We start from the raw sequence: 24,065 nt of genomic DNA on the forward strand, positions 1-24,065 counted from the left end.
GAATTCATTGCATGTTTCGAGGCATCGAACCATGGAATATGGCTAAGAAATTTTGTCACTGGGCTGCGTATTGTGGATACTATTAAGTTGCCACTTAAGATATATTGTGACAATAATTCAGCAGTGCTGTATTCCAACAACAACAGGAGCTCGTCGAAATCCAAACATATCGACATTAAGTTCCTTGCTGTGAAGGAAAGAGTTCAGAGTGGACTTATAAGTGTTGAGCATATTGGTACAGCTTCCATGCTAGCAGATCCGCTGACTAAGGGATTGGTACCCAAACAGTTTCACGAGCATGTCGCTCATATGGGTATCTATGTAAAAGAGGATTGTCAGATTTAGTGGGAGTCTGTATTTTATGTATCATGTTTATGTTTTATATGATATACTTTTACAGATATCATGAAGTTAATTTTTATATGATATTCTGTTATTTGTATGTATCATGCAGTTATTTAGCTTTCAGTTATTCAGTTTATTATGCACTCTGAAATTATGGTTGACCTCAAATTAAGATAAAGTGACCAAATTGGAGATAGACATGTGGATCACATTGCATGTAATTTCCAAACTACACATCCCCTTCATGATTCATGTCATTCAATTATGTTTACACAGTGATTTATATTGGTTTAGTTTCGTTTTATGAGACGGATACTAATTAAGTCCTTGTGGATATAATTGATGGACGGAATTGGTTGATGACGCAAAAGGCTATGACAGCACAGTTTGAGTACTCACTTCGGTTTTATCAATATATATTATTCGGATACACATATAGCCCAAGTGGGAGATTGTTGGAATTAATTTCAATTAATTACAACATATATGGGCTTATATGTGATATAAATATATATTGAATAATAGACTGTCAAATATCTAATTAGACTCGTTATGAAGTGATCAAATTAAGTATTATTTATCGGGTCCAATATGTGTCATGAGGAGTGGGGCCTTTAATGTGTAGAATGCGTATTAATAACTTTATGATTTAGTGATGGTCTAAATTATATAAAGTTTGGAAATAATACAATTATGCTATTGGTCCCTGGGGAACACAATTAAATAAGGCAATGTTCTGTAAATAAGGAAATACCCAATTATTGGCAAGTTCTGAATTCAGACCCGCTAAGGATCCAATAAGAAAATAGGCTACAGATCCGCTAAGGATTAATTAAGCAATTAATTAATTAATTAATCAATTAAGAGGTGCCTATTCATTTTCTAAAACCGATTCTCTCTCTCCCGCTCTCTTTAAGAATTCAGATCTCTCTCTCTCTCACGTAAAAGAGAAGAAGAAAAGAAAAAAAAAAAAAAAAAAAATCAGAAAAGTTAGGAGAGGAATTAGAGAGAAGGGTTTTTCGATAAAGAACTTGCGATTCGGGTGTCTCTCCTTGTGCAAAACTTGAGATAGTTGCCGTTGCCGCCTCTCTCGATCTCTCCATCGGACTTGAGAGGGATTACTTGGAAATCTAAAGGCTTCCGGTGATCAACGGTGATTGTGTCTCTCCGGAAGATCATAGCTATGGATCAAGGTAATTTTAGAATTTCATATTTAAGGTTCTCTAGAGGATCATGGCAAATTTAGGGATAATGAATTGCGGTATGATTATGCATGAATTGAAATAATTCTATCAGTACTATGTTGCATTCAATTGTAACCAAGTAAGTTATTAGTAAACAATTGGCGGTCCACTGGACTTGCCTGTTTCTTTAAACTTTAAAATTTTAATTCCAAGCTGCTGTTTCCTGTCTCACTACCGAATTTATATTATATATAAGAGGGCCAGCTCTGATGCCTTCATAACAATCACAACATATAAGTTAAGCTTTTCCCATTTCAGCAGCAATGAGAGGCATTCTCTTATTCCTTGCAATCTTTCTACTCCCTCTGGTTCAATCTTCCGATCTCACATCCCAAGCACAAGCTCTTCTCCAATGGAAATACACTCTTCAGACTCAACAACTGCTTCCTTCTTGGAATCTGCATGTTCATCCATGCAACTGGACCGGAATTACTTGCCGCAATACCAACAAAAGAAGGCAAGTCATCACTACAATCTCTCTTTCCCAGAAGGGTCTTATTGGAAAATTAGATGCTCTTAATTTCTCTGCTCTTCCATCCATCAAAATTTTTAATCTCAGCAATAATAAACTCAATGGAACAATTCCTCCATCAATATATCTCTTGTCAAAACTCACATATATTAATCTCAGTGATAATGATCTTAGCGGTTTCATCCCGTCTAACATTGGAAACTTGACAAACATAAAGAGTTTGTGTCTTTTGCGTAATAATCTCTTCGGACCGATCCCTCCTGAAATTGGTAAACTTAGACATTTAAGAAATTTAGACTTATCAGAAAACTTTCTGAGTGGAGAAATACCTACTAATTTCATAAACTTAACCAATCTTTTCTTTTTGCAACTGCGCAATAATAATCTCTCTGGATCGATCCCTCCAGAAATCGGTAAACTTAGACATTTGAGAGAATTAGAACTATCAGAAAACTTTCTGAGCGGAAAAATTCCTAGTGGCCTAGGAAGCCTAATTAATATGAGCATTTTTAATGCTTGGAACAATAGTCTCTCTGGACCAATCCCTTCTGAAATTGGTAATCTTACACATTTGACACATTTAGATCTATCAATAAATTTTCTTAGTGGAGAAATACCTACTGATTTAGAATATTTAACTAATCTTGTAATGTTGGACAGAGTTGAAACTACCCCACAACTTTTTGAGCGTTAATATACCTACTAATTTAGAGAACTTAACCAATCTTGTCCATCTGGATCTTTCATACAATAATCTCTCCGGACAGATCCCTCCAGAAATTGGTAGACTTAGACAACTGATTGATTTAAAACTATCAGAAAACTTTCTAACTAGAGAAATTCCTACCACTCTAGGAAACCCAAGTAATTTGACCGTTGTTCATCTATCATCAAATTCTCTATCAGGGATCATACCGGCAGAACTCGGTAGATTAAATAGATTGATTGAATTAAATTTAAGTCACAACAATTTAATAGGACATGTACCAAAAGAGTTGGGAATGTTGCATGCGTTATTAAAACTTGATTTATCGTCAAACAGTCTGACAAGTGTGCCAGAAGAATTAGGCAATTGATTGGAACAATTCCATCTCATTTTGGAAACTTGGTATACTTATTGGACCTCCTAGATTTAAGCACAAATAATTTTATCGGAGATATACCAATAACACTAGCCCACTTAATGAAGCTACAAATTCTTAATCTATCACACAACAATCTAACTGGTCAGATTCCGTCTTTATTGGGCGACTTGTTAAGCTTGTCTACTATGGATTTGTCATACAATCAACTGGAGGGTCCAGTGCCAGATAAAAAGTTTTTTAAGAAAGCCCCAGAACAATGGTTTATACACAACGCAAACCTTTGCGGCACTGTTCAAGGTTTGCCCTCTTGTGATGGAGTTAAAGATAATAATGGCTCAAATAAACAACGAATGGTTTGGTTGAGTGTAGCTCTAACTTGCGAAGGTGCATTAGTATCGTTCTTTTTATTATGGCTACTTTACCGACTATACTCAATAAAGAGAAAATCGAAATCAGGGCACATTGGGCCTCCTAATAGAGGAGACATTATATCTGTGTGGAATTTTGATGGGAGAGATGCATATGAGCAGATTATAAGGGCCACAGAGAATTTTAGTGAGAAATACTGCATTGGAAGTGGAGGTCATGCAAGAGTTTAGAAAGCAATTTTAGAGCCAGACAACCTCACACTAGCTATAAAAAAAATTCAGTTAATAGGTGGTGAAACCTCACTAGTTGTTGAAGCATTCCACAGAGAAATTTGCATCATAACTCACATTCGACACCGTAACATTGCTAAATTATTTGGTTACTGTTCCTCACCTCAAAATAAGTTTCTTGTATACAAATATTATGAGAAGGGGGATTTACATAATATTCTCAATAGTGAGGCAGCAATAGAATTGGATTGGGCAAAGAGGAAAACAATATTGAGAGATATTGCCTATGCTCTCTCACATTTGCATCATGATTGCTATCCACCAATAGTACATCGGGATGTAACTTCTAGAAATATCTTGCTCGATTCTGAGTTTATTGCAAGTATCTCAGATTTTGGTATTGCTAAATTTCTCAAGCCGGAGTCTTCTAATTGGAGCATGCTTGCTGGAACCTGCGGTTACATAGCACCAGGTTATGTATACTTAAGCACTCTATTATCATATTTTAATTTCCATGACTATACTTGTATAAAAAAATATAGTGGGAAATAATTGCAATCTGAATTCTTTCCTTTTGCAGAACTAGCTTATACCATGAGGATGACTGAAAAATGTGATGTGTATAGTTTTGGAGTAATCATATTGGAACTACTTATGGGAAAGCACCCTGGTGATATGATCACTCTGTCGGTTTCTGATGAAGATAAAATCATACTCCAAGATATCCTTGACCAACGCATTGAACCACCAACAGGAGAAGTCATCAATGAAATTCTCAAAATGATTCAAATTGCTTATGAGTGCTTGAATAATGACCCGTCACTCCGTCCATCAATGCAAGAGGTGGTGAATAATATCTAGACGTCAAAAGTCAAGTGCATCATATATTTGTTGAAGCAGACGATGCACCGTGTGTGCAACTTGTACGGACTGTGTACCTGGCTGCCAGACCAGATATGAAAGGCGGCAGCTGGCTCTTGTGGTGATATGGAAGGTGACAGCTGGGATCCGTTTGAGATTTACTTTATGTTTCTGAGTTATTTTGTTTCTTATTTTAGAAGATTCTGAGTTATGTTGTTTCTTATGTTAGAAGATTGTAATAATAAGAAAAAAGTAAAGAAAGGAAAAAAAAAAAAGAAAAAAGGAAAGTAGGATCTAGAAAATTGGAGGGAGGTTCCTTCTATAAAATCTACCCTTCTTCCTCTGTAAGATTTAGCTTTCTGAAAATAAAAAAAAGGTGTGTGTGAGTGTGGAGGACGTAGGTACCAAGTTGGTACTGAACCTCGTTAAATTATGTGTTCAAGTCTTTTTGTCATTGCTTGTACACGGACCATGTCCAGTGGTACACGGACCGTGTGTGAAGTTCTGTTGTTCAAACTGTTACAATATTCTGGTAATACGTAGCTTCTGTGTTTGAAGATTAGTTTACTTGGCTGTTAGAATTCAGTTTTAGAGCATTATACTTTAATTCGTATTTTGTATTTGAAAGTTGTTATACTTTATTAATATTCACTTATTCTATGAATGTGTGGCGCAAAATATTCATCGTGCTAATAATATTATTGTAATATCTTCTGTATGTTTTGTGAGTTTACCATCAAATATTCATCATGTAGTAATGATATTTAATTGCAACCTATAGGATAAGAATAATTTATTTTTTCACAGATCATCAAATATGTTGAATATACTAATAAAGCAGGCTGTAATGAGATTTAGTTGTCAGCTCAGAAAAAAAAATACAAACTTATCGACTAAGACTATCGATAAGAATTGTTGGTAGCATCTACTGAGCTTTAAAAAAAAAGACTGTCGATAAGAGCTATTTTGTATTTATTATTCTTGTGGTAATTAGTATGTACAAAATCATATTTGGCATTTATTAATCATTCATTTGAGCATATATTATTTGTAATGGAATGACTTGATTTTTCAAACATTTTGTATTGTATTATATAAATAAGTAATTGATATTTTTTTAATGTTACAAGATCTACAACTATATACATGTTTGCTATATTTTATGGTATTATGCATTTTTATAGCATAGTATTGATTGCTATTTTTTTACAAAAAGAATAATTACAACATAAGGTTGACACCACTCTCCTCAATTCCTCCCTTCCTTATTTTATATAATGTGAAAATTTTGTTACATAATTTGATGATCTACTGTAGCACCTCTAGATCTACATTGAGAAGGGAGCACCCTATATATATACATAGAGAAAAATAGCGGCTTGGGCATACCTTTTTCTGCCAACAAACTTTCCTAATTATTATGGTACATATTTTCTTTTATGTTTGGACCAACAATCTTTCCTAATTATTGTACATTTTTTTATTCTATATTTTAATATATAACAAAAGGAAACAAATTTTCCTCCTTGTATACCAAGGGTAAGCCGCATCAACACTCCCCCTCAAGTTGGTGCATAGATATCTGTCATGCTTAACTTGACAAGCACATCATCAAATGTTGCACTTGAAATGTCCTTAGTTCACTACAGCATAATGGATTTTTTGCGACCGGTATCAGCGACCGGGGCTGACGCCGGTCTCAGAAAGTTTATTTTCTCCCCAAAAAAAAATACAGCAGAAATCAGAAGCGACGATGAACTTTTTGCGACCACCTTTTGAGACCGGCGCCATCGCCGGTCGCTGAAAGTTTTGGGGAAAAAAAAATAAAGGCGCGCGCGCCATCTCTTCTCCGCAGAACCCTAGTCGACGCTCTGTCTCGCGCCAGCCAGAGGTCTCGGCCACCGGAGATCGTCGCTGCCGGCCTGTGCCTAAACCCTAAACTACCTTTTCTGTCCCATTCGCCAGCCTCTCTCCCATCTTGTTGATTCTCTGTCCCATTCGGTTCCTCTTTGCGAAACGCCAAAATCGAGCAGCCGGTGGTGACCGTCGCCTCCACCTGCGCGAAGAAGAAGGCTCGCCGTTGCTGCGCCTGTGCCACACTGCCTGTGCCATCTCTACTGTTGCAAGGTAATTTTAATTTTGAACGCAATGTGAGCCTTTTGATCGGTTCTCAAGTTCTGATTCAGTGTTATTTTGAGCGTAATTTAGACATTAATCAGTTATTACTGCCTGTGCCAGACTGTTCTGATTTAGGGTATTTGATTTTGGATTATATTTGATAAAATTTGGTCATGCAAATGCTACTGGATTGAGTGCTGTTCTTCTTTTTGCTTGCCATAATTCTAGTTCAACTCTATTCATCCTTTTTGTGTATCCTTCAATTATTGTGCGTCCCAAAAGCATGTATTAAGCACAGGCCCTTATAATTGTCTTATTTATGCTTATAAGCATTACACAGGGGGCTAAATTGTATTGTAAAATGGAAAAACAAATCAATGTGTGTCAAGGGGAATTTGAGCTAGTCTCGACACCTATCATGTGAAAATATATCTATTAGGTTTCAACTATAATGTAAAATTCTAACTATTAGGTTACACATTATTTACAAAGAAGGGTTAAGCATTCTTGGCATATGTTCGATTCGATTCGATTTTTTGGCATACTTGAGAAATTCTGAAATTCTGACCCTAATAGATATATTATTTTAAGATGTGAATATGAATCACATATTCCTATAAGATGTGAATATGAATCACGTGGCTTCCATTTGTTTTTTATGTTGCGTTCAAATAAAAAAATTAAAGCTGCAACTACCTAGTTTATTTTGAGATTTTTAAATGACCAACTGCATTTCTGGTTACAAAGGTGTCAAGCAGCAAGAGTACGACTTCGATTTGTTTGTGATCGGTGCTGGAAGCGGTGGCATTCGTGCTTCAAGGACTTCTGCTGGCTTTGGAGCAAAAGGTTTCTGTTTTTCATCTCCCTTCCCTAGTATTTCTGCTCAAGGTGTTAAATCAAACTCTTTTTAATTCTTAGAATTTGATTTTGTTGTGATTCCTAAATAGGTGGCTATTTGTGAGCTTCCTTTCCATCCTATTAGCTCGGAGGTCATCGGCGGAGTTGGTGGGACGTAAGTTCTATTTTCTCTTAACTTGTTGTTGTTCAAAATTGTACCTCATGCTACCTGTTTCACTTACCATAAAACAAAGTGTTTGTATCTATTTTCTCTTAACTTGTTAAGTTCAATTATGGTCCAGGGAATGTTTGGTAGTTGTATTGGTTGAGGCTGTGCTGGAATAAGGCCAGACAGCTATTCTCATTCTATAATGGAATCAATTTAATGAGTTGGTCAAATCCCTGCCCAATCTACACTATTTGTTCTGATTTGCTGGATTTATTATTTGTAAATCCTTACAGCACTGGAATGTAATTCTCTTGAGTTACATCAAAATCCTTACAGCACTGGTAATTGTTAAATGTTATACCAGTACCAGTACCAGATAAGGGTAGCCCCTTGTAATTGTATAGATTGATAAGGAGTGGACCATTTTGAGGAGTTGCAATCCTTTTCAAGGCTATTATTTTTTGTGACCATAATGCCCCTTGGTTGGATCAGAATCGTCTTTCCAACTCCCCAAGCCCGAATCAGAAAACAAACATTTTACTTATATCTTGTTGATGTATTAAGTATAATTTAACATGTACTGTAGCAAGTTTTGATTTTTGTTTGTTGCTATCTCATAGGAAAATAAGGAAAGAGGCTCAAAGAGAGGTACGGAGAAACTAATTAATTTTTATATCAGGCTAATATTTTTATATTTGTTTCTTTTTCAATTCGCTTGAGTGAAACTAATTAATTTTTATCATCTCAACTCTAGATATGGCACCGAGTCGAAAAGGGAAGGGAAAGGCACCGGCAGAAGAGGAAGGAGAGGCTAGTCAGAAAAATGGTCGCGGTCCAAATGCTTATATTGCGCTGGCGGGAGATCCGACTTTGTGACCAGTGCTTCGGATAGGGGGTTACAAGTAATATTCATTTTTTGTTTATTTTTTAATTATGCATTAATTGTAGTGGTTGTAATAATTATTCTTATTTGCAGGACTTTTGATGCAGGGCATCCGGAGAAGGCAAAGCAAGTCGCGAAAGTTATTTCGCAGACAGTACGTCAGAATTATCCTGGCCCGTACTACAGATACATGGATTTCCCTAAGGATAATAAGGATGTTATCCAGGAAGAGTTTTTAGTAAGTAAATCTTTCTGAAACAAAACCTCTAATAATTACTTTTTTTTTTTTTGAAGCTAACAAACGATATTAATTCTTAACTATACATTGCAGAAGCACTACTAGTTTCATCCGGATATACCTTTGACAGATGCATGGAGTGTATTTAGAAAGATAGCTGATGTACGGCTTCAGGATATGCTGAATAAATGCAAGGCGACAGCAAAAAAGTCGTACGGAGAGTCAATGCTCGAGTGGAAGGAGCGTGGGGCTGCTCCTCGCCCCTACGACGCCTGGATCCAGCCAGCGTACTGGCCCGGACTCGTCGATCACTGGTGCAGCGACGCTTTTGTGAGTCGGAGCCAGCGGAATGCAGAAAATAGGGCCAATGTTGAAGGTGCAGGGGCTTCGACAGGCTTTGTGAACATGCTTGTTCACAAACAGCGCTTCGTAAGTTGTTTTTCATTAAATTAATATATTTTCATTCTTATTGAATAAAATCGAACTAACCTTGATAATCTTTTTTTAAATGAAATTGTCTTTCAAATTCTTAACAGGAGCAAACACAAGGGCGCGAACCCAGATGGAGCGATGAGCTGTTTCAGCCTACCCATACGAACAAGCAGACGGGGGAATACATTAGTACTAAGGCTAAAAATGCACAGGTAATAGTACTTTCAAATCGTTGTATAAAATATCATGGTTCATATTGTATGTAACATTATTGTTATATTTTACAAAATTTGCAGCTAAAATATGAGAAAACTATGAAGGACAAGTATGGAGAGGATAAAGAGAAATGGCCCAGATATGACGGCGATCTCTGGTTCACTACGGGCGTTGATGATCAGAATGCCCACGGCGATAACTATGGTCTCGGTGCTCTAGGTAAAATAAACATTCTTTGAAATTTGAAATTTATTTTTAGTTTTGTCAGATAATTCTAATTGTCTTACTTTTCATGTTTCAGGCACTTCGAGAGGCATGTTTCGCTCTGGTGGGTCTACCAGTGCTTGGTCGCACTCGTCACAGTCATATTCTTCTATGCCGCCATCGACGCATCTCACAGAAGAAGATGTTGAGAGGATATCTTCCCGGTTACTTGATAAGATGGCACTAGTACAAAAAACCCCTTCACCGACCCTTAATCACCGACTGTTTTAACCGAAGCATCAGTGTTTCTACGCCTACACTGACCCTTTTATTAAATAATAGTCAGTGTTGTTGTTCAACACTGACACTTGAAAAACAGTCAGTGCTTGTTATCAACACTGACGGTTTAAAAAAAAAACAGTCAGTGTTGGTTGTCAACACTGACGGCTTGTAAAGCGTCAGTGTTGAACACCAACACTGACAATTTTTAAAGCGTCAGTGTTGCTACTCAACACTGACGCTTTAAAAACAGTCAGTGTTGATAACCAACACTGACTGTTTTTTGAAAAAGCGTCAGTGTTGGTGCTCAACACTGACTCTTTCAAAAACAGTCACTGTTGGATATCAACACTGATGGTTTTAAAAAACCGTCGGTGTTGAGCACCAACAGTGACTGTTTTTCAAGCGTCAGTGTTGGTTCTCAACACTGACGCTTGAAAAACAGTCACTGTTGGTGCTCAACACCGACGGTTTTTGAAAACCGTCACTGTTGGATATCAACACTGACGGTTTTGAAAAACCGTCGGTGTTGAGCACCAACAGTGACTGTTTTTCAAGCGTCAGTGTTGGGTCTTAATTGTTTTTTTTTTTCAAATATCATAATTAAAAATATATTATTTTGGTTTGAACATTTCATTGAACACATGTAATATATTAATTTATTTAATAAAATCAAGTTAAAACTTAAAAATCTTTCAAGTTTTTACGGATACGAATTTAATAATTACAAGATAATGCAAGAAGACGGAGAATCCTAAAGAAAATCACAAGTTATATGAAATGTGATTTCAACCGGGATTTTATGTCTGTTGACAAATTTTATAAGGAAATCCAATTAAGTAATTTGTGGATATTTTACAATACAATTATGTCTTCCAAAATTTTTAATATATTTTAAACTTTGATTAGTTGTTAAGGAAGTACATACATAAATAAATAATATGATAATTTAATTTATGTTAAACAAAATAAAAATATGTTAATTAGAAACTTATAATTTTGTAAATTTAAATTATAGATAGATTTCATGTTAGTCTTGAGAGGAAAAATGAAATTAATTTCACTTGTATATTTAAAAATAAATTGTTAGCAATGTATAACTATTTGAGAATAAAAATTTATGCACTGTGTATATTTTGTAAGATATTTAATAATTAAGTTTGATTGTTTAAATTTAATTTATAGATGCAATAAATATTTTATTGTTGTAATTCATAAAATATAAATCCTACCTTTGTACTTAAGAACACTCTAGTTCTACTCGTACTTAAGAACACTCTAGTTCTACTCGTATAGAGTCCGTATTTTTTACACAAACCAATCTACAAAGCTTGACATATTTTTTTACATTTTTTTTTTAGTTTAATTGAAAAAAATTATTACTAAACTTACCAAATAAATCCTACCTTTTAATGATGTAGGGATTCATCGTAGAAAAATTTATGAAAATTGATGTTAATTTTACTGTTTATCAAAATATTAAATGAGTAGAGTTAAAATGTAACATTTGTTTTATTCTCAAGTTATTCTCCACTTTTTTCCGTTTTTAAAATCTAAACAGTCGATCGGAACCGTTTAAATTAAAGAGCACTACATTTATTGTCTTGTATCAAAGTTTGATCAAAATTCGTTTTTATTTATTCATCCACCTAGTTAACCGAAAATTGAAGCATCGTATGGCCATAAATCATTTACTGACTGTTTATTTTCAGAGCCGTCAGTGTTAAATCATTTACTGACTGTTTTTATAAAAACAGTCAGTGTTGAACACCAACAGTGACTGTTTTTAAGGCGTCAGTGCTGAGCACCAACACTGACGCCTTAAAAACAGTCACTGTTGGTGTTCAACACTGACGGTTTTTAGAGCGTCAGTGTTGAATACCAACACTGACGGTTTTTAAGGCGTCAATGTTGAGCACCAACACTGACGCTTTGAAAACAGTCAGTGTTGGTGTTTAACACCGACTGTTTTTATAAAAACCGTCAGTGATTTATGTTTTTTTAATATCTCTAAAATTTTGGAAAAAACGCGCGGCTAGAAATATGAAACGCATGTCCCTCTTCGCCAAAAATCGAAACCCTCTCCGCCAAAACGCCCAACCCCAGACAGCACTCCCCCCTCTTCCCGCGCGCCACCCCTCTCCTCCCTAGCGCCCAACCCTCTCCTCCCGATCGAGACCCTCTCCTCCCACGCGCCACTCCTCTTTGAACAACGGCATATCGCGCCGGCAGCCAAGGAGTGGTGGGTCAAGAGACTCTCCAGGTCTGGATCCTTCAGATCTGGCTTCAATTTCTCTTTCTTTTGTGTAACTCGATTCAGACTTGTTTGCCTTTTTTTGTTTGGTTTTTAACCTTGAGCTTGTTTTGAACAGATGAAGATGGAACTTTAGAGATGCCACAATCAACAACCACCTGATTGAGAGACCACGCGAGCAAGAGAGACCGGGACAGAGAAAGGGAGAGATTGAGCCGAGGCAAGAGGAGGCGAGACAGCATGGCCCTTCATGGCGGGCGTGAGGAAGGAGATGACAGCTCTGACAAGAGTGTCGATGAAGACGAGGATGACGAAGAAGATGATTGAATTAGTATGTGATTGAATTCTAAGATGATCTCACAAGATTTTTGTTGGGTGGGTTAATTATCATGACAGGGTGGGTCACAAGATTTTTGTTGGGTTACAATTATCAAGGTTTCTGTGCCAATGGGTGTGCTGTTTATGCAATTCTGAACTCGGCTCCCTCTTCCGAGTATGTCAATGTTGCTAGGTGGTACAGCCACATTGATGCCCTTACAAGAATTTAGAGGTACTTGTTGGTTTTTAACTCAATTTAAGTCAATAATGAAATTAAGATGCTGATTTTATATCATCAGCTCTTATAACAAATGCTTGTCAATTCATGTAGAACACCAAAGGTGAGAGTTGTTAATTGCAATTTAGCATTAACATAGATGTTTTCTTTTAATAAATTGATCCTGATTATAAATGAGATAGCATTTGCATTAGCATTGACTGAGTCTGTTATTATCTTTGATTTCTTAGTTTAAATGAGATAGCATTTGCATTATAATTATAAAATGAAGTAAAATTGAAACTTTTGGGTGCAATTTACTGATATCAAAAGTTAAGATTTGCTACTTTTTAGTTAGTTTTCTGTTGCATGGTGCATCTTATTCTTTTTTCCTTTTTTAAAATAATGTATAATGATTCTTCGTTGCTGGTTTCTGACTTTGTAATTTTGAAGTTTTGAAGGGTATATAGAAAATTAACCCCTGTTAATTTGTTAATACTTGTAATTTTGGTATTGTGACTGAGGAGACAAAGGGTGTGAAGTTGTTATATAGTTAGAAATCAAATTTATTATTTTTTATTACTGTCATGTGCAAATAGTGTTCATGGTAGCTAAGGGTATAGAACTTAATTAAATTGTGTCTTACATTTCTTTTTGTTGATTTATTAATACTTGTAATGTTCAGTGGTGTGACCGAAGTGGGAAAGGGTGTGAAGATTGAATGCTCTGCCGTTGTTGAGGAGTCTCCTGTCACACCTCCAGTCACAGAAGCAAAGGTTATTTATAATCCACCCATCAGATTTTGTTGTAGCTTCATTCCAAAACTGTTGTAAGCTATAACTAAATTCTTCATTCTATTTTCAGGCACCAGCAGATGAGGATGACGATGACGACGATGTTGATCTGTTTGGTGAGGGTCTCCTCTGGGGTGTCTAAACTATTTACAAGACATGTAATGCTTTGTAAATTTTATTATATTTGCATGTTTTGTTCATATTTTAGTTGTATATTTTTTTTATCTGTCATGTAAATTTTGTTATAGTGTGTTCTTTGGTGAATGAATCTATTATGTTGTGTGTTTTTTGGTGAATGAATATATTATGTTGTCTAAATTATTTGTATGATACATTGTTTAACATCAATAAATGTTAAATAGTAATATATGGCTAGCAAGAATATGGAGGCTAGCCCAAATATAAACAGAACCATGCCGAAATTTTTATATCAACACTGACGCTTTTTTAAGCGTCGGTGTTGAACACCAACACTGACGGTTTTTTAACCGTCGGTGTTGAACACCAACACTGACACTTTTTTAAGCGTCAGTGTTGGTGTTCAACACCGACGGTTAAAAAACCGTCAGTGTTGGTGTTCAACACCGACGGTTAAAAAACCGTCAGTGTTGGTGTTCAACACCGACGCTTAAAAAAGCGTCAGTGTTGAACACCAACACTGACGCTCTAAAAACAGTCAGTGTTGTGCTCAACACTGACTCTTTTTCAAGCGTCGGTAAAAGGTAACCTTCACTGGCGCCGGCTTTACTGACGTCGCTATAACAGTCGGTGTAGGGGTATTTTAACAGTCGGTGAAAGGGTTTTTTGTACTAGTGTGGAGGCTCGCATCGAGGCTCAGGTGGAGGCTCGGTTGGAGGCTCGGTTCAGAGCTTCTTCGGTACGAAATTTGATATTTCAGTATGTTTTTTTAATTGTGAACTCTAAATCTCGCTCAGGATGATGAGGATGATGACGGTGATGATGACGAGGGGCATTACTCAGATGTCGCTGGCGATGGTATTGCTTAGGTCTTTTTATATATTTATATCTTGTTAGATGATACTGTTTATTGTTTATGGTATTGTTTACTGCTTGAGTTATTCGGATATTTATGTTTGATGAGATGATATACAGTTTCTTGATTTTTATGTTATATGCGATGTTTCTGTTGTATGCAATTGTTATGTTGTTTTTGTATCGATTTTTATGTTTATGTTATGATGTATGTTATATGCGATGTTTTTGTTGTATGCGATTGTTACGATGTTTCTGTCGGTACGTGTAGAACCAATTAATTAAATGGTGCAAATATAAATAACAAAAACAAATATCACAAACCTAAAATAAGGTATCTGCGACCGTTTTTAGTTTCAGCGACCGTTTTCTGTCATCGCAGAAACTTTTTCATGACGTAAGCAAGAACAACAGCGACGAAAAAAAATGGTCGCAGAAAAAGTATCAGCGACCGGCTGACGTCTTTCAGCGACCGTTGACGTCAGCAGAAAAGTAACTGCGACGATGCTTACAGCGACCGTTTTCCCTATCTGATACCGGCGACCTAACTTTCTGCCGTAGTGGTTAAGATATCAGCTAGTTGATTACCTGTCCTTACAAAGAGAAGAGAAGAGATGACATTTTGCTCTACATTTTTGTCTTATGAAATGTCTCCTCACTTCTCTGTGTTTTGTATGGTCAAGTTGTACAAGATTCTGAGATATGACAATGTTGCCTTGTTATCACAAAAAAGCTTCATTCCTTCTCTCTGATAAAATTCGAGTTCACTCAGTATCCTCCTTAACCATATTACCAGAAGAATTAATAAACCTAAAATAATATGTTGGAAGCTAAAAAACAATAGTACCACAACTCAAAATTTCAAAAACAAGAATCACATTGTTGCAGTCTTAATGTCGGCAAAAATTTGAACTCAGGCCCAAAGTAGCAAAATTCCAGTTGTTAATTTTTTTTTGAGAAAATTAGTTATTTGCCACTCCAAAATTTTCAAATTTGAAAAATATCATCCCGAAATTTGAAATTGTAATAATACCACTCTAGTAGTGTCCCAAAATAACAAGATCAAATGGCATTTACAACCCTAATACAACACTTCATTTGATGGTGTTTGGACCACCCTAGTAGTGTCCCTATATGACAAGATAATAGGGAATTTACAACCCAAATACAACGATCCAATTGATGGTGTTTGGAGCACTATAGTAGTGTCTCTATATGGCAGGATATTGGAGCACTTACAACCCTAATAGAACCTTCCAATTGATGGTGTTTGGAGAACTCTAGTAGTGTCCCTATATGACATGATAATAGGGCATTTACAACATAAATACAACACTCTAATTAGATGACTCTAGTAGTGTCTCTCTATGGCAAGATAATGGGGCATTTACAACCCTAATACAAAACTTCAACTGATGGTGTTTGGAGCACTCTAGTAGTGTCTATATGGCAAGATAATAGGGCATTTACAACCCTAATATAACATTCCAATTGATGGTGTTTGGAGCACTCTAGTAATGTCCCTATATGACAAGATAATAGGGTATTTACAACCCAAATACGACACTCAATTGATGGTATTTGTAGCACTCTAGTAATGTCCCTATATGACAAGATAATACGGTATTTACAAATCTAATACAACACAACAATTGATGGTGTTTGGAGCACTCTAGGAGTGTCTCTATATGGCAAGATAATAGGGCATTTACAACCGTATAACAACCCTCCAAAAGATGTGTTTGCAGCACCCTAGTAGTATCTCTATATGGTAAGATAATAGGGCATTTACAACATCAATACAACAATCAAATTGATGGTGTTTGGAACATTCTAGTTGTGTCTCTATATGGCAAAATAATAGGGCATTTACAACTCTAATACAACACACCAATTGATTTTGTTTCAGGCAATCTAGTAGGGTCCCTATATGACAAAATAATAGGGCATTTACAACCCTAATACAACACACCAACTGATGGTGTTTGGAGCACTCTAGTAGCGTCCCTATATAGCAAGATAATATGACATTTACAACACTAATACAATGCTCCAATTGATGGTGTTTGGTGCACTCTACTAGTGTCCCTATATGGAAAGATAATAGGGCAATTAAAACCCTAATACAACCCTCCAATTGATGGTGTTTGGAGCACTCTATTAGTGTCTCTATATAGCAAGATAATTGGACATTTACAACACTAATTCAACCCTTCAATAGATGGTGTTTTGAGCACTCTAGTAGTATCCCTATAGGACAAGATAATAGGGCATTTACAACTCCAATACAACACAACAATTGATGGTGTTTGGAGCACTCTAATAGTGTCTCTGTATAACATGATAATAGGGCATTCACCACCTTAATACAACACTCTAATTAAGGATGTTTGGAGCACTCTAGTTGTGTCTATATATGGCAAGATATTAGGGTATATTTACAACCTTAATACAACACTCCAATTGAAGGTGTTTGGAGTACTCAAGTAGTGTCTCTAGATGGCAAGATAATAGGGCATTTACAACCCTAATAGAACACTCCAATTGATGGTGTATGGAGCACTCTAGTAGTGTAGCATGATAATAGGGCATTTACAACCTTAATACAACGCTCCAATTGATGGTGTTTGGGGCAATCTAGTAGTGTCTCTATATGGCTAGATGATAGGGCATTTACAACCCTAATACGATGCTACAATTGTTGGTATTTGGGGCACTCTAGTAGTGTCTCTATATGGAAATATAATAGGTCATTTATAACCCTAATAGAACATTCCAATTAAAAGTGTTTGGAGCACTCTAGTAGTGTCTCCAGATAGTAAGATAATAGGGCATTTACATATCTAATACAACACTTCAATTGATGGCATGTGGCGCACTCTAGTAGTGTCTCTATATGGCTAGATGATAGGGCATTTACAACCCTAATACAACACTCCAATTGATTGTGTTCGGAGCACTCTAGTAGTGTCCCCATTTGGTAAGTTAATAAAGCATTTACAACGCCAATACAACACTCTAACTGATGGTGTTTGGAGCACTCTAGTAGTGTCTCTATATGGCAAGATAATAAGGCATTTCACATTCAAATACAACACTCCAATTAATGGAGTTAGAAGCACTCCAGTAGTGTGCCTATATGGCAATATAATAGGGCATTTACAACCCTAATAAAATGCTCCAATTGATGGTGTTTGGAGCACTCTATTAGTGTCTCTTTATGGCAGGATAATAGGGCATTTACAACCCTAATACAACCCTACAATTGATGGTGTTTGAAACACTCTAGTAGTGTCTCTCTATGGCAAGATAATAGGGCATTTACAACCCTAATACAAAACTCCAACTGATGGTGTTTGCAGCACTCTAGTAGTGTATATGGCAAGATAATAAGGCATTTACAACATCAATACAACACTCAAATTGATGGTGTTTGGAGCACTCTAGTAGTGTCTCTATATGGCAAAACAATAGGGCAATTACTACCCTAATACAACACACCAATTGATTTTGTTTCGAGCAATCTAGTAGGGTCCTTATATGACAAAATAATAGGGCATTTACAACCCTAATACAACACACCAACTGATGTTGTTTGGAGCACTCTAGTAGCATTCCTATATGACATAATAATAGGGAATTTACAACCCAAATACAATGCTCCAATTGATGCTGTTTGGACCACTCTAGTTGAGTCCCTATATGGCAAGATAATAGGGCATTTAAAACCCTAATACAACACTCCAACTGATGGAGTTAGGAGCACTCTTGTAGTTTCTCTATATGGCAAGATAATAGGGCATTTACAACCCTAATACAATGCTCCAATTGATGGTATTTGGTGCACTCTATTAGTTTCCCTATATGGCAAGATTATAAGGCATTTAAAACCCTAATACAACCCTCCAATTGATGGTGTTTGGAGCACTCTATTAGTGTCTCTATATGGCAACATAATTGGACATTTACAACACTAATACAACCCTCCAATAGATGGTGTTTTGAGCACTCTAGTAGTGACCCTATAGGACAAGATAATAGGGCATTTACAACTCCAATACAACACAACAATTCATGGTGTTTGGAGGACTATAATAGTGTCTCTGTATAACATGATAATAGGGCATTCACCACCTTAATACAACACTCTAATTAAAGGTGTTTGGAGCATTCTAGTTGTCTCTATATATGCAAAGATATTAGGGCATTTACAACCTTAAAACAACACTCCAATTGATGGTGTTTAGAGGACTCTAGTAGTGTATGTATATAGCTATATAATAGCGCATTTGCGACCATAATACATAACTCCAATTGAAGGTGTTTGGAGTACTCAAGTAGTGTCTCTAGATGTCAAGATAATATGACATTTACAACCCTAATAGAACACTCCAATTGATAGTGTATGGAGCACTCTAGTAGTGTCACTATATAGCATAATAATAGAGCATTTACAACTTTAATGCAATGCAGGAAATCACTCAAAAGGTGATTCCGGACGAAATATTTTAGTACTAACTTTGATCCCTATATCGGAACAAATTAATTAAGTAATAATTTGATGTATACGGAGAAAACTAATTATAATAACTAAATTAAAATTTCGTTGCTCGAAATTAATGTGACACCGTTACAAAAAATATTGTTCCAAGCAGTGTTGTAAATAACGATATGTATTTTTTGGACGGGCAGAACACTGCCAAGCGATTAATCAAGAATAATTGGAAATAATAGATCATAATTGAGAATAATTGGGGGAAAAAATCCATGATAATTTGATACGGTCAACAACTAATTGAATAATTAATCGACTTAAATTGATGTTTTTTATAACACTGGTTCTAAGTGTGCAACATATTGAGAAATAATAGTCATGAAAATATTGCTTGTGAAGAGAGACGGAAGAAAGAGATCAATAGTCACTGGAGTAAAAAATAGATAGAGGTCGGTGTGACGTGTCCACTATCCATCACTTAAAACGACTTAAACTTTGGCGGTCAATAGCATCATTTTTGTTTTTGATTTTAAAGCTCAAAAGACAGCTGAAGATGAATTTTTTTTAAAGAAAGACAACTAATTAAAGATGATTAAAACCACTAAACCTTTGACGCAAGAATCCCTAATTATGAATTTTTGGACTCACCACTTTTAGGCATTAGTGGTAAATCTAATAAGTGATATTGTTTTCCACTTTAGACTTGAATTCATATTTGTGCAGAGACTAAGAACACAATATGTATGCATGCGATTACTGGTTTCGAAATTTTGAATCGAGGAAAGTCCGTTTTTGTTCCTATTTAATATATTATTCTACGAAAAGACTATTGACTCAGAGAAATACTGTGTGGCTATGAACGTATGAATGATGAGAATTGTTTTCATATACCTATTCATTAAATCTCCTCATTGACACAAAATAAATAAAACAACATAAAAAATAAATAATAAATAGATCACAAAATAAAAATTAACCTTCAGAGAGGGAAGAGATGGGGGCAGGATCTTAAATCCGAATGATTGAGAATTAATGTTAAGATAGAGAACAAACTTCTAGCTTTAAATTCGCCACACGGAGAGATGGCTGGGAGAGAAAAGATAATCTTTTTTTTATCTAGAGAACACCATCGGTTGAATTAATGTAGCAGCTGCTGTTTAGTTGACCTAGATCCAATTATTTACCAGCGCTTCCCTCAAAAAAGCATCATCAGTTCAGTGAAAAAAAAAGCAGTTGGTGTTGATCAATCCAACACCAACAGCTCGTATTTACCCAAGGATGGTAAATGTCACCCACTCAATGCCATCGATCCCTGGAGCGCAATTTATGTCGAAGAGTCACTCAATACCAGCTGGAATAAAAATTTAACCGATCGCAAAGGAGAACCCATCACGCCATTGGTGGGTTAGACGCGAATAGTCAGTTAAAAGTTGCAAAAGTACTTACAACACTTCTGGATTCAAGCACCATCCTTTCCTTAGGCCATCCAATGGTGAAGGGGCGATGGTAAATATGTTTTTTTTAGTAGTGAACTAATTTTTTTTATTGAGAAAATCAAATATATATAATATTTAGGACCTAAAAGGGACTTAAGACTCAAAATTTATAAAGCAAGAATTACATATTGCATTCTTAGTCTCGGCTCAAACGTGAAATTAGGCCTAAATTAAGTAGAAAATATCACTTATTAGATTTTCCATTAATGCCTAAGTGGCGAATCCAATATTCATCAAAGATTTATTGATTTTAAACAATCTTTAGCTTTCTTTCATGGGCTGAAATTAATAAAAGATGCTTTTGACCGAGATAGTGGACACCGACCGAGATAGTGGACACTGAAATTAATAAAAGGTCTCTCTTTCAATTACAGAACTGAAAAGTACAGTCAACTTGTTCAAATCCCATTCTTGACCATTTTAATTTTTAGTTTCCCAAAAAATAAAAATAAAAATAAATGAATCTAGTGTTGACTCTCTGTCTCACCACTGAGTTTATAAGGGGGGCAGCAATCTGGTTCCTTGATAAGTAACTACAAGCTATAACTTGAGCTTTTAGCATTACGACAATGAGGGGCATTCTCTTGTTCCTTACTGTCTTCATACTTCCTCTGGTTCAATCTTCTCTCACATCTCAAGCACAACCTCTCCTCCATTGGAAATCCACTCTCCAGACTCAACAGCCACTTTCATCTTGGAGTTTGCATGTCCATCCATGCAACTGGACCGGAATCACTTGCCGCTACACTAACAAAAGAAGGCAAGTCATTACTGAAATCTCTCTTTCGAATAAGGGTATAGTTGGGAAATTAGAGGCTCTGAATTTCTCTGCTCTTCCATCTATACAAGCTTTTGATCTCAGTGATAATAAACTCAGTGGAGTAATGCTTTCTGGATCGATCCCTCCTGAAATTGGCAGGCTTACACATTTGATAGATTTAACAATATCAGAGAACTTTTTAATTGGAGAAATACCTACTAATTTAGAAAACTTAACCAATCTTGTTTCGTTGCGTCTTTGGAGTAATAAGCTCTCCGGATCAATTCCTCCTGAAATTGTTAGGCTTACATATTTGATAAATTTGGATCTAGCAAATAATATATTTTTTGGATCAATCCCTTCTGAAATTGGCAGGATTACACATTTGAAAATTCTTGCACTATCAATGAACTTCCTGAGTGGAGAAATTCCGACTTCTTTAGGAAACTTAACCAGACTTGTCCGTCTATATCTTTTTTATAATAAACTCTCCGGATCTATCCCTCCTGAAATTAGTAGATTTACACATTTGATACGTCTGGAATTGGCATATAACTTTTTGAATGGACTTGTACCTGCCGATCTGTGCAAAGGGGGAGTTCTTGAGTACATTACTTTGCATGATAACAAATTTGAAGGTCCAATTCCTAGTAGCTTGAAAAACTGCAATACTTTAATATGGGTTACTCTACAAAGAAACCTACTTCATGGAGATATATCTGAAAATTTAGGGGTTTACGAGAATCTATATTACATGGATTTGAGCTCTAATAAACTTTCAGGAACTCTTTCATCCACGTGGGCTCATTGTCACAACTTATCATTTCTAGACATATCAGAAAATAAAATTAGCGGAGTCATACCACCTGAGATTGGTAGCTTACATCAGTTACAATATCTTCGTCTATCATCAAATTCTCTATCAGGGATCATACCGGAAGAACTCGGTAAATTAAATAGATTGGTTGAATTAAATTTAAGTCACAATAATTTTATAGGAAATGTACCAAAAGGGTTGGGAATGTTACATGTGTTATTAAAGCTTGATTTGTCATCAAACAATCTTCAATTAAGTGTGCCAAAAGAACTAGGCAATTGTGTTAATCTTGAATTATTAAACCTCAGCAATAATAGGTTGACTGGAACAATTCCATCTAATTTTGGAAACTTAGTACACTTACTGGACCTCCTAGATTTAAGCTCAAATTTTTTAACTGGAGAAATACCAATAACCCTAGCACAATTAATCATGTTACAAAATCTAAATCTATCTCATAATAATCTTGCCGGTCAAATTCCATATTCTCTGGGCAACATGTTAAGTTTGTCAACAATGGACTTGTCATATAATCAATTGGAGGGTCCAGTACCTAATATAAAGATTTTTCATAAAGCTCCAGAACAATGGTTTATACACAACACAAATCTTTGTGGCACTATTCAAGGTTTGCCCTCGTGTGGTGGGCTTGTTAAAAATAATAATGGCTCGACCAGACAACGGATCGTTAAGTTGAAGGGAACTCTAATTTGTTGTGCAGCATTACTAACCTCTTTCTTACTATGGATACTTTACCTACTTTACTCAAAAAAGGCAAAAGCAAAGTCAGAGAACATTGGCAATCCTAGTAGAGGAGAATATTTTTCCGTGTGGAATTTTGATGGAAGAGATGCATATGAGGAGATTATAAGGGCTACAAAGAATTTTGATGAGAAATATTGCATTGGAAGTGGAGGCCATGCAAAAGTTTAGAAAGCGATTTTAGCACCAGATAACCTCACAGTAGCTGTAAAGCGAATCCAATTAGTAGGTGATGAAACCTCACTAGATGTTAGAGCATTCCACAGAGAAATTAGCACTATAACCCAGATTCGACACCGTAACATTGCTAAGTTATTTGGTTATTGTTCCTCACCACAACAAAAATTTCTTGTATACAAGTATTATGATAAGAGGGATTTACATAATATTCTCAATAGTGAGGAAGCAAAAGAACTGGATTGGAAAAAGAGAAAGGTTATACTGAGAGATGTTGCTTGTGCTCCTCATATTTGCATCATTATTGTTATCCACCAATAGTACATCGGGATGTAACTTCCAGAAACATCTTGTTCGATTCTGAGTTTACAACAAGTATCTCGGATTTTGGTACTGCAAAATATCTCAAGCCGGAGTCTTCTAATTGGAGCATGCTCGCTGGAACCTGCGGTTACATAGCCCCAGGTTATGTATACTTAACACCCCTATAATTATATTTTAGTTTCCGGCACTATACTTTTATAAAATTCTAAAGTGGAAATAATTGCTATCTGATTTTTTTTTTCTTTATGCAGAATTGGCCTATACCATGAGGATGACTGACAAATGTGATGTATATAGCTTCGGAGTAATCATGTTGGAAATGTTTATGGGAAAGCACCCTGGTGATATGATCAATCTATTGGCTTCCCATGAAGAGGAAATTATACTCCAAGATATTCTGGACCAACGAATTGAACCACCAACTGGACAAGTCATCAATGAGATTCTCAAAGTGATTCATATTGCATATGAGTGCTTGAATAATAACCCATCACTTCGTCCAACAATGCAAGAGGTGGTTAATCGTATCTAGAAGTGAATAACCAACTGCTTAATAAATTCTGGTTGTAATTCTATGTTTGAAGATTAGTTTGGTGTTGGTAGTTAGAATTAAGGTTTAGAGCATGATGCTTTATTTCATATTTTGTATTTGGAAGTTTTTATGCTTTATTAAAAT

At 35.8% G+C, this 24,065-nt stretch overlaps 1 protein-coding gene across 1 annotated transcript; it reads left to right on the forward strand.

The window, feature by feature from the left end:
- Positions 1–1,852: 1,852 nt before the first annotated feature.
- LOC144565373 (uncharacterized) lies at positions 1,853–24,065 on the forward strand. Its single transcript, XM_078315147.1, has 4 exons — positions 1,853–2,707; positions 3,104–3,443; positions 3,759–4,217; positions 23,641–24,065. The coding sequence occupies exons 1-4, from the start codon at positions 1,853–1,855 to the stop codon at positions 23,919–23,921; spliced, it is 1,935 nt and encodes a 644-aa protein (XP_078171273.1). The 3' UTR covers positions 23,922–24,065.

This window comes from Carex rostrata, chromosome 1 (genome assembly GCF_964058835.1).
Source record: "Carex rostrata chromosome 1, lpCarRost1.2, whole genome shotgun sequence".
Lineage (NCBI taxonomy): Eukaryota > Viridiplantae > Streptophyta > Magnoliopsida > Poales > Cyperaceae > Carex > Carex rostrata.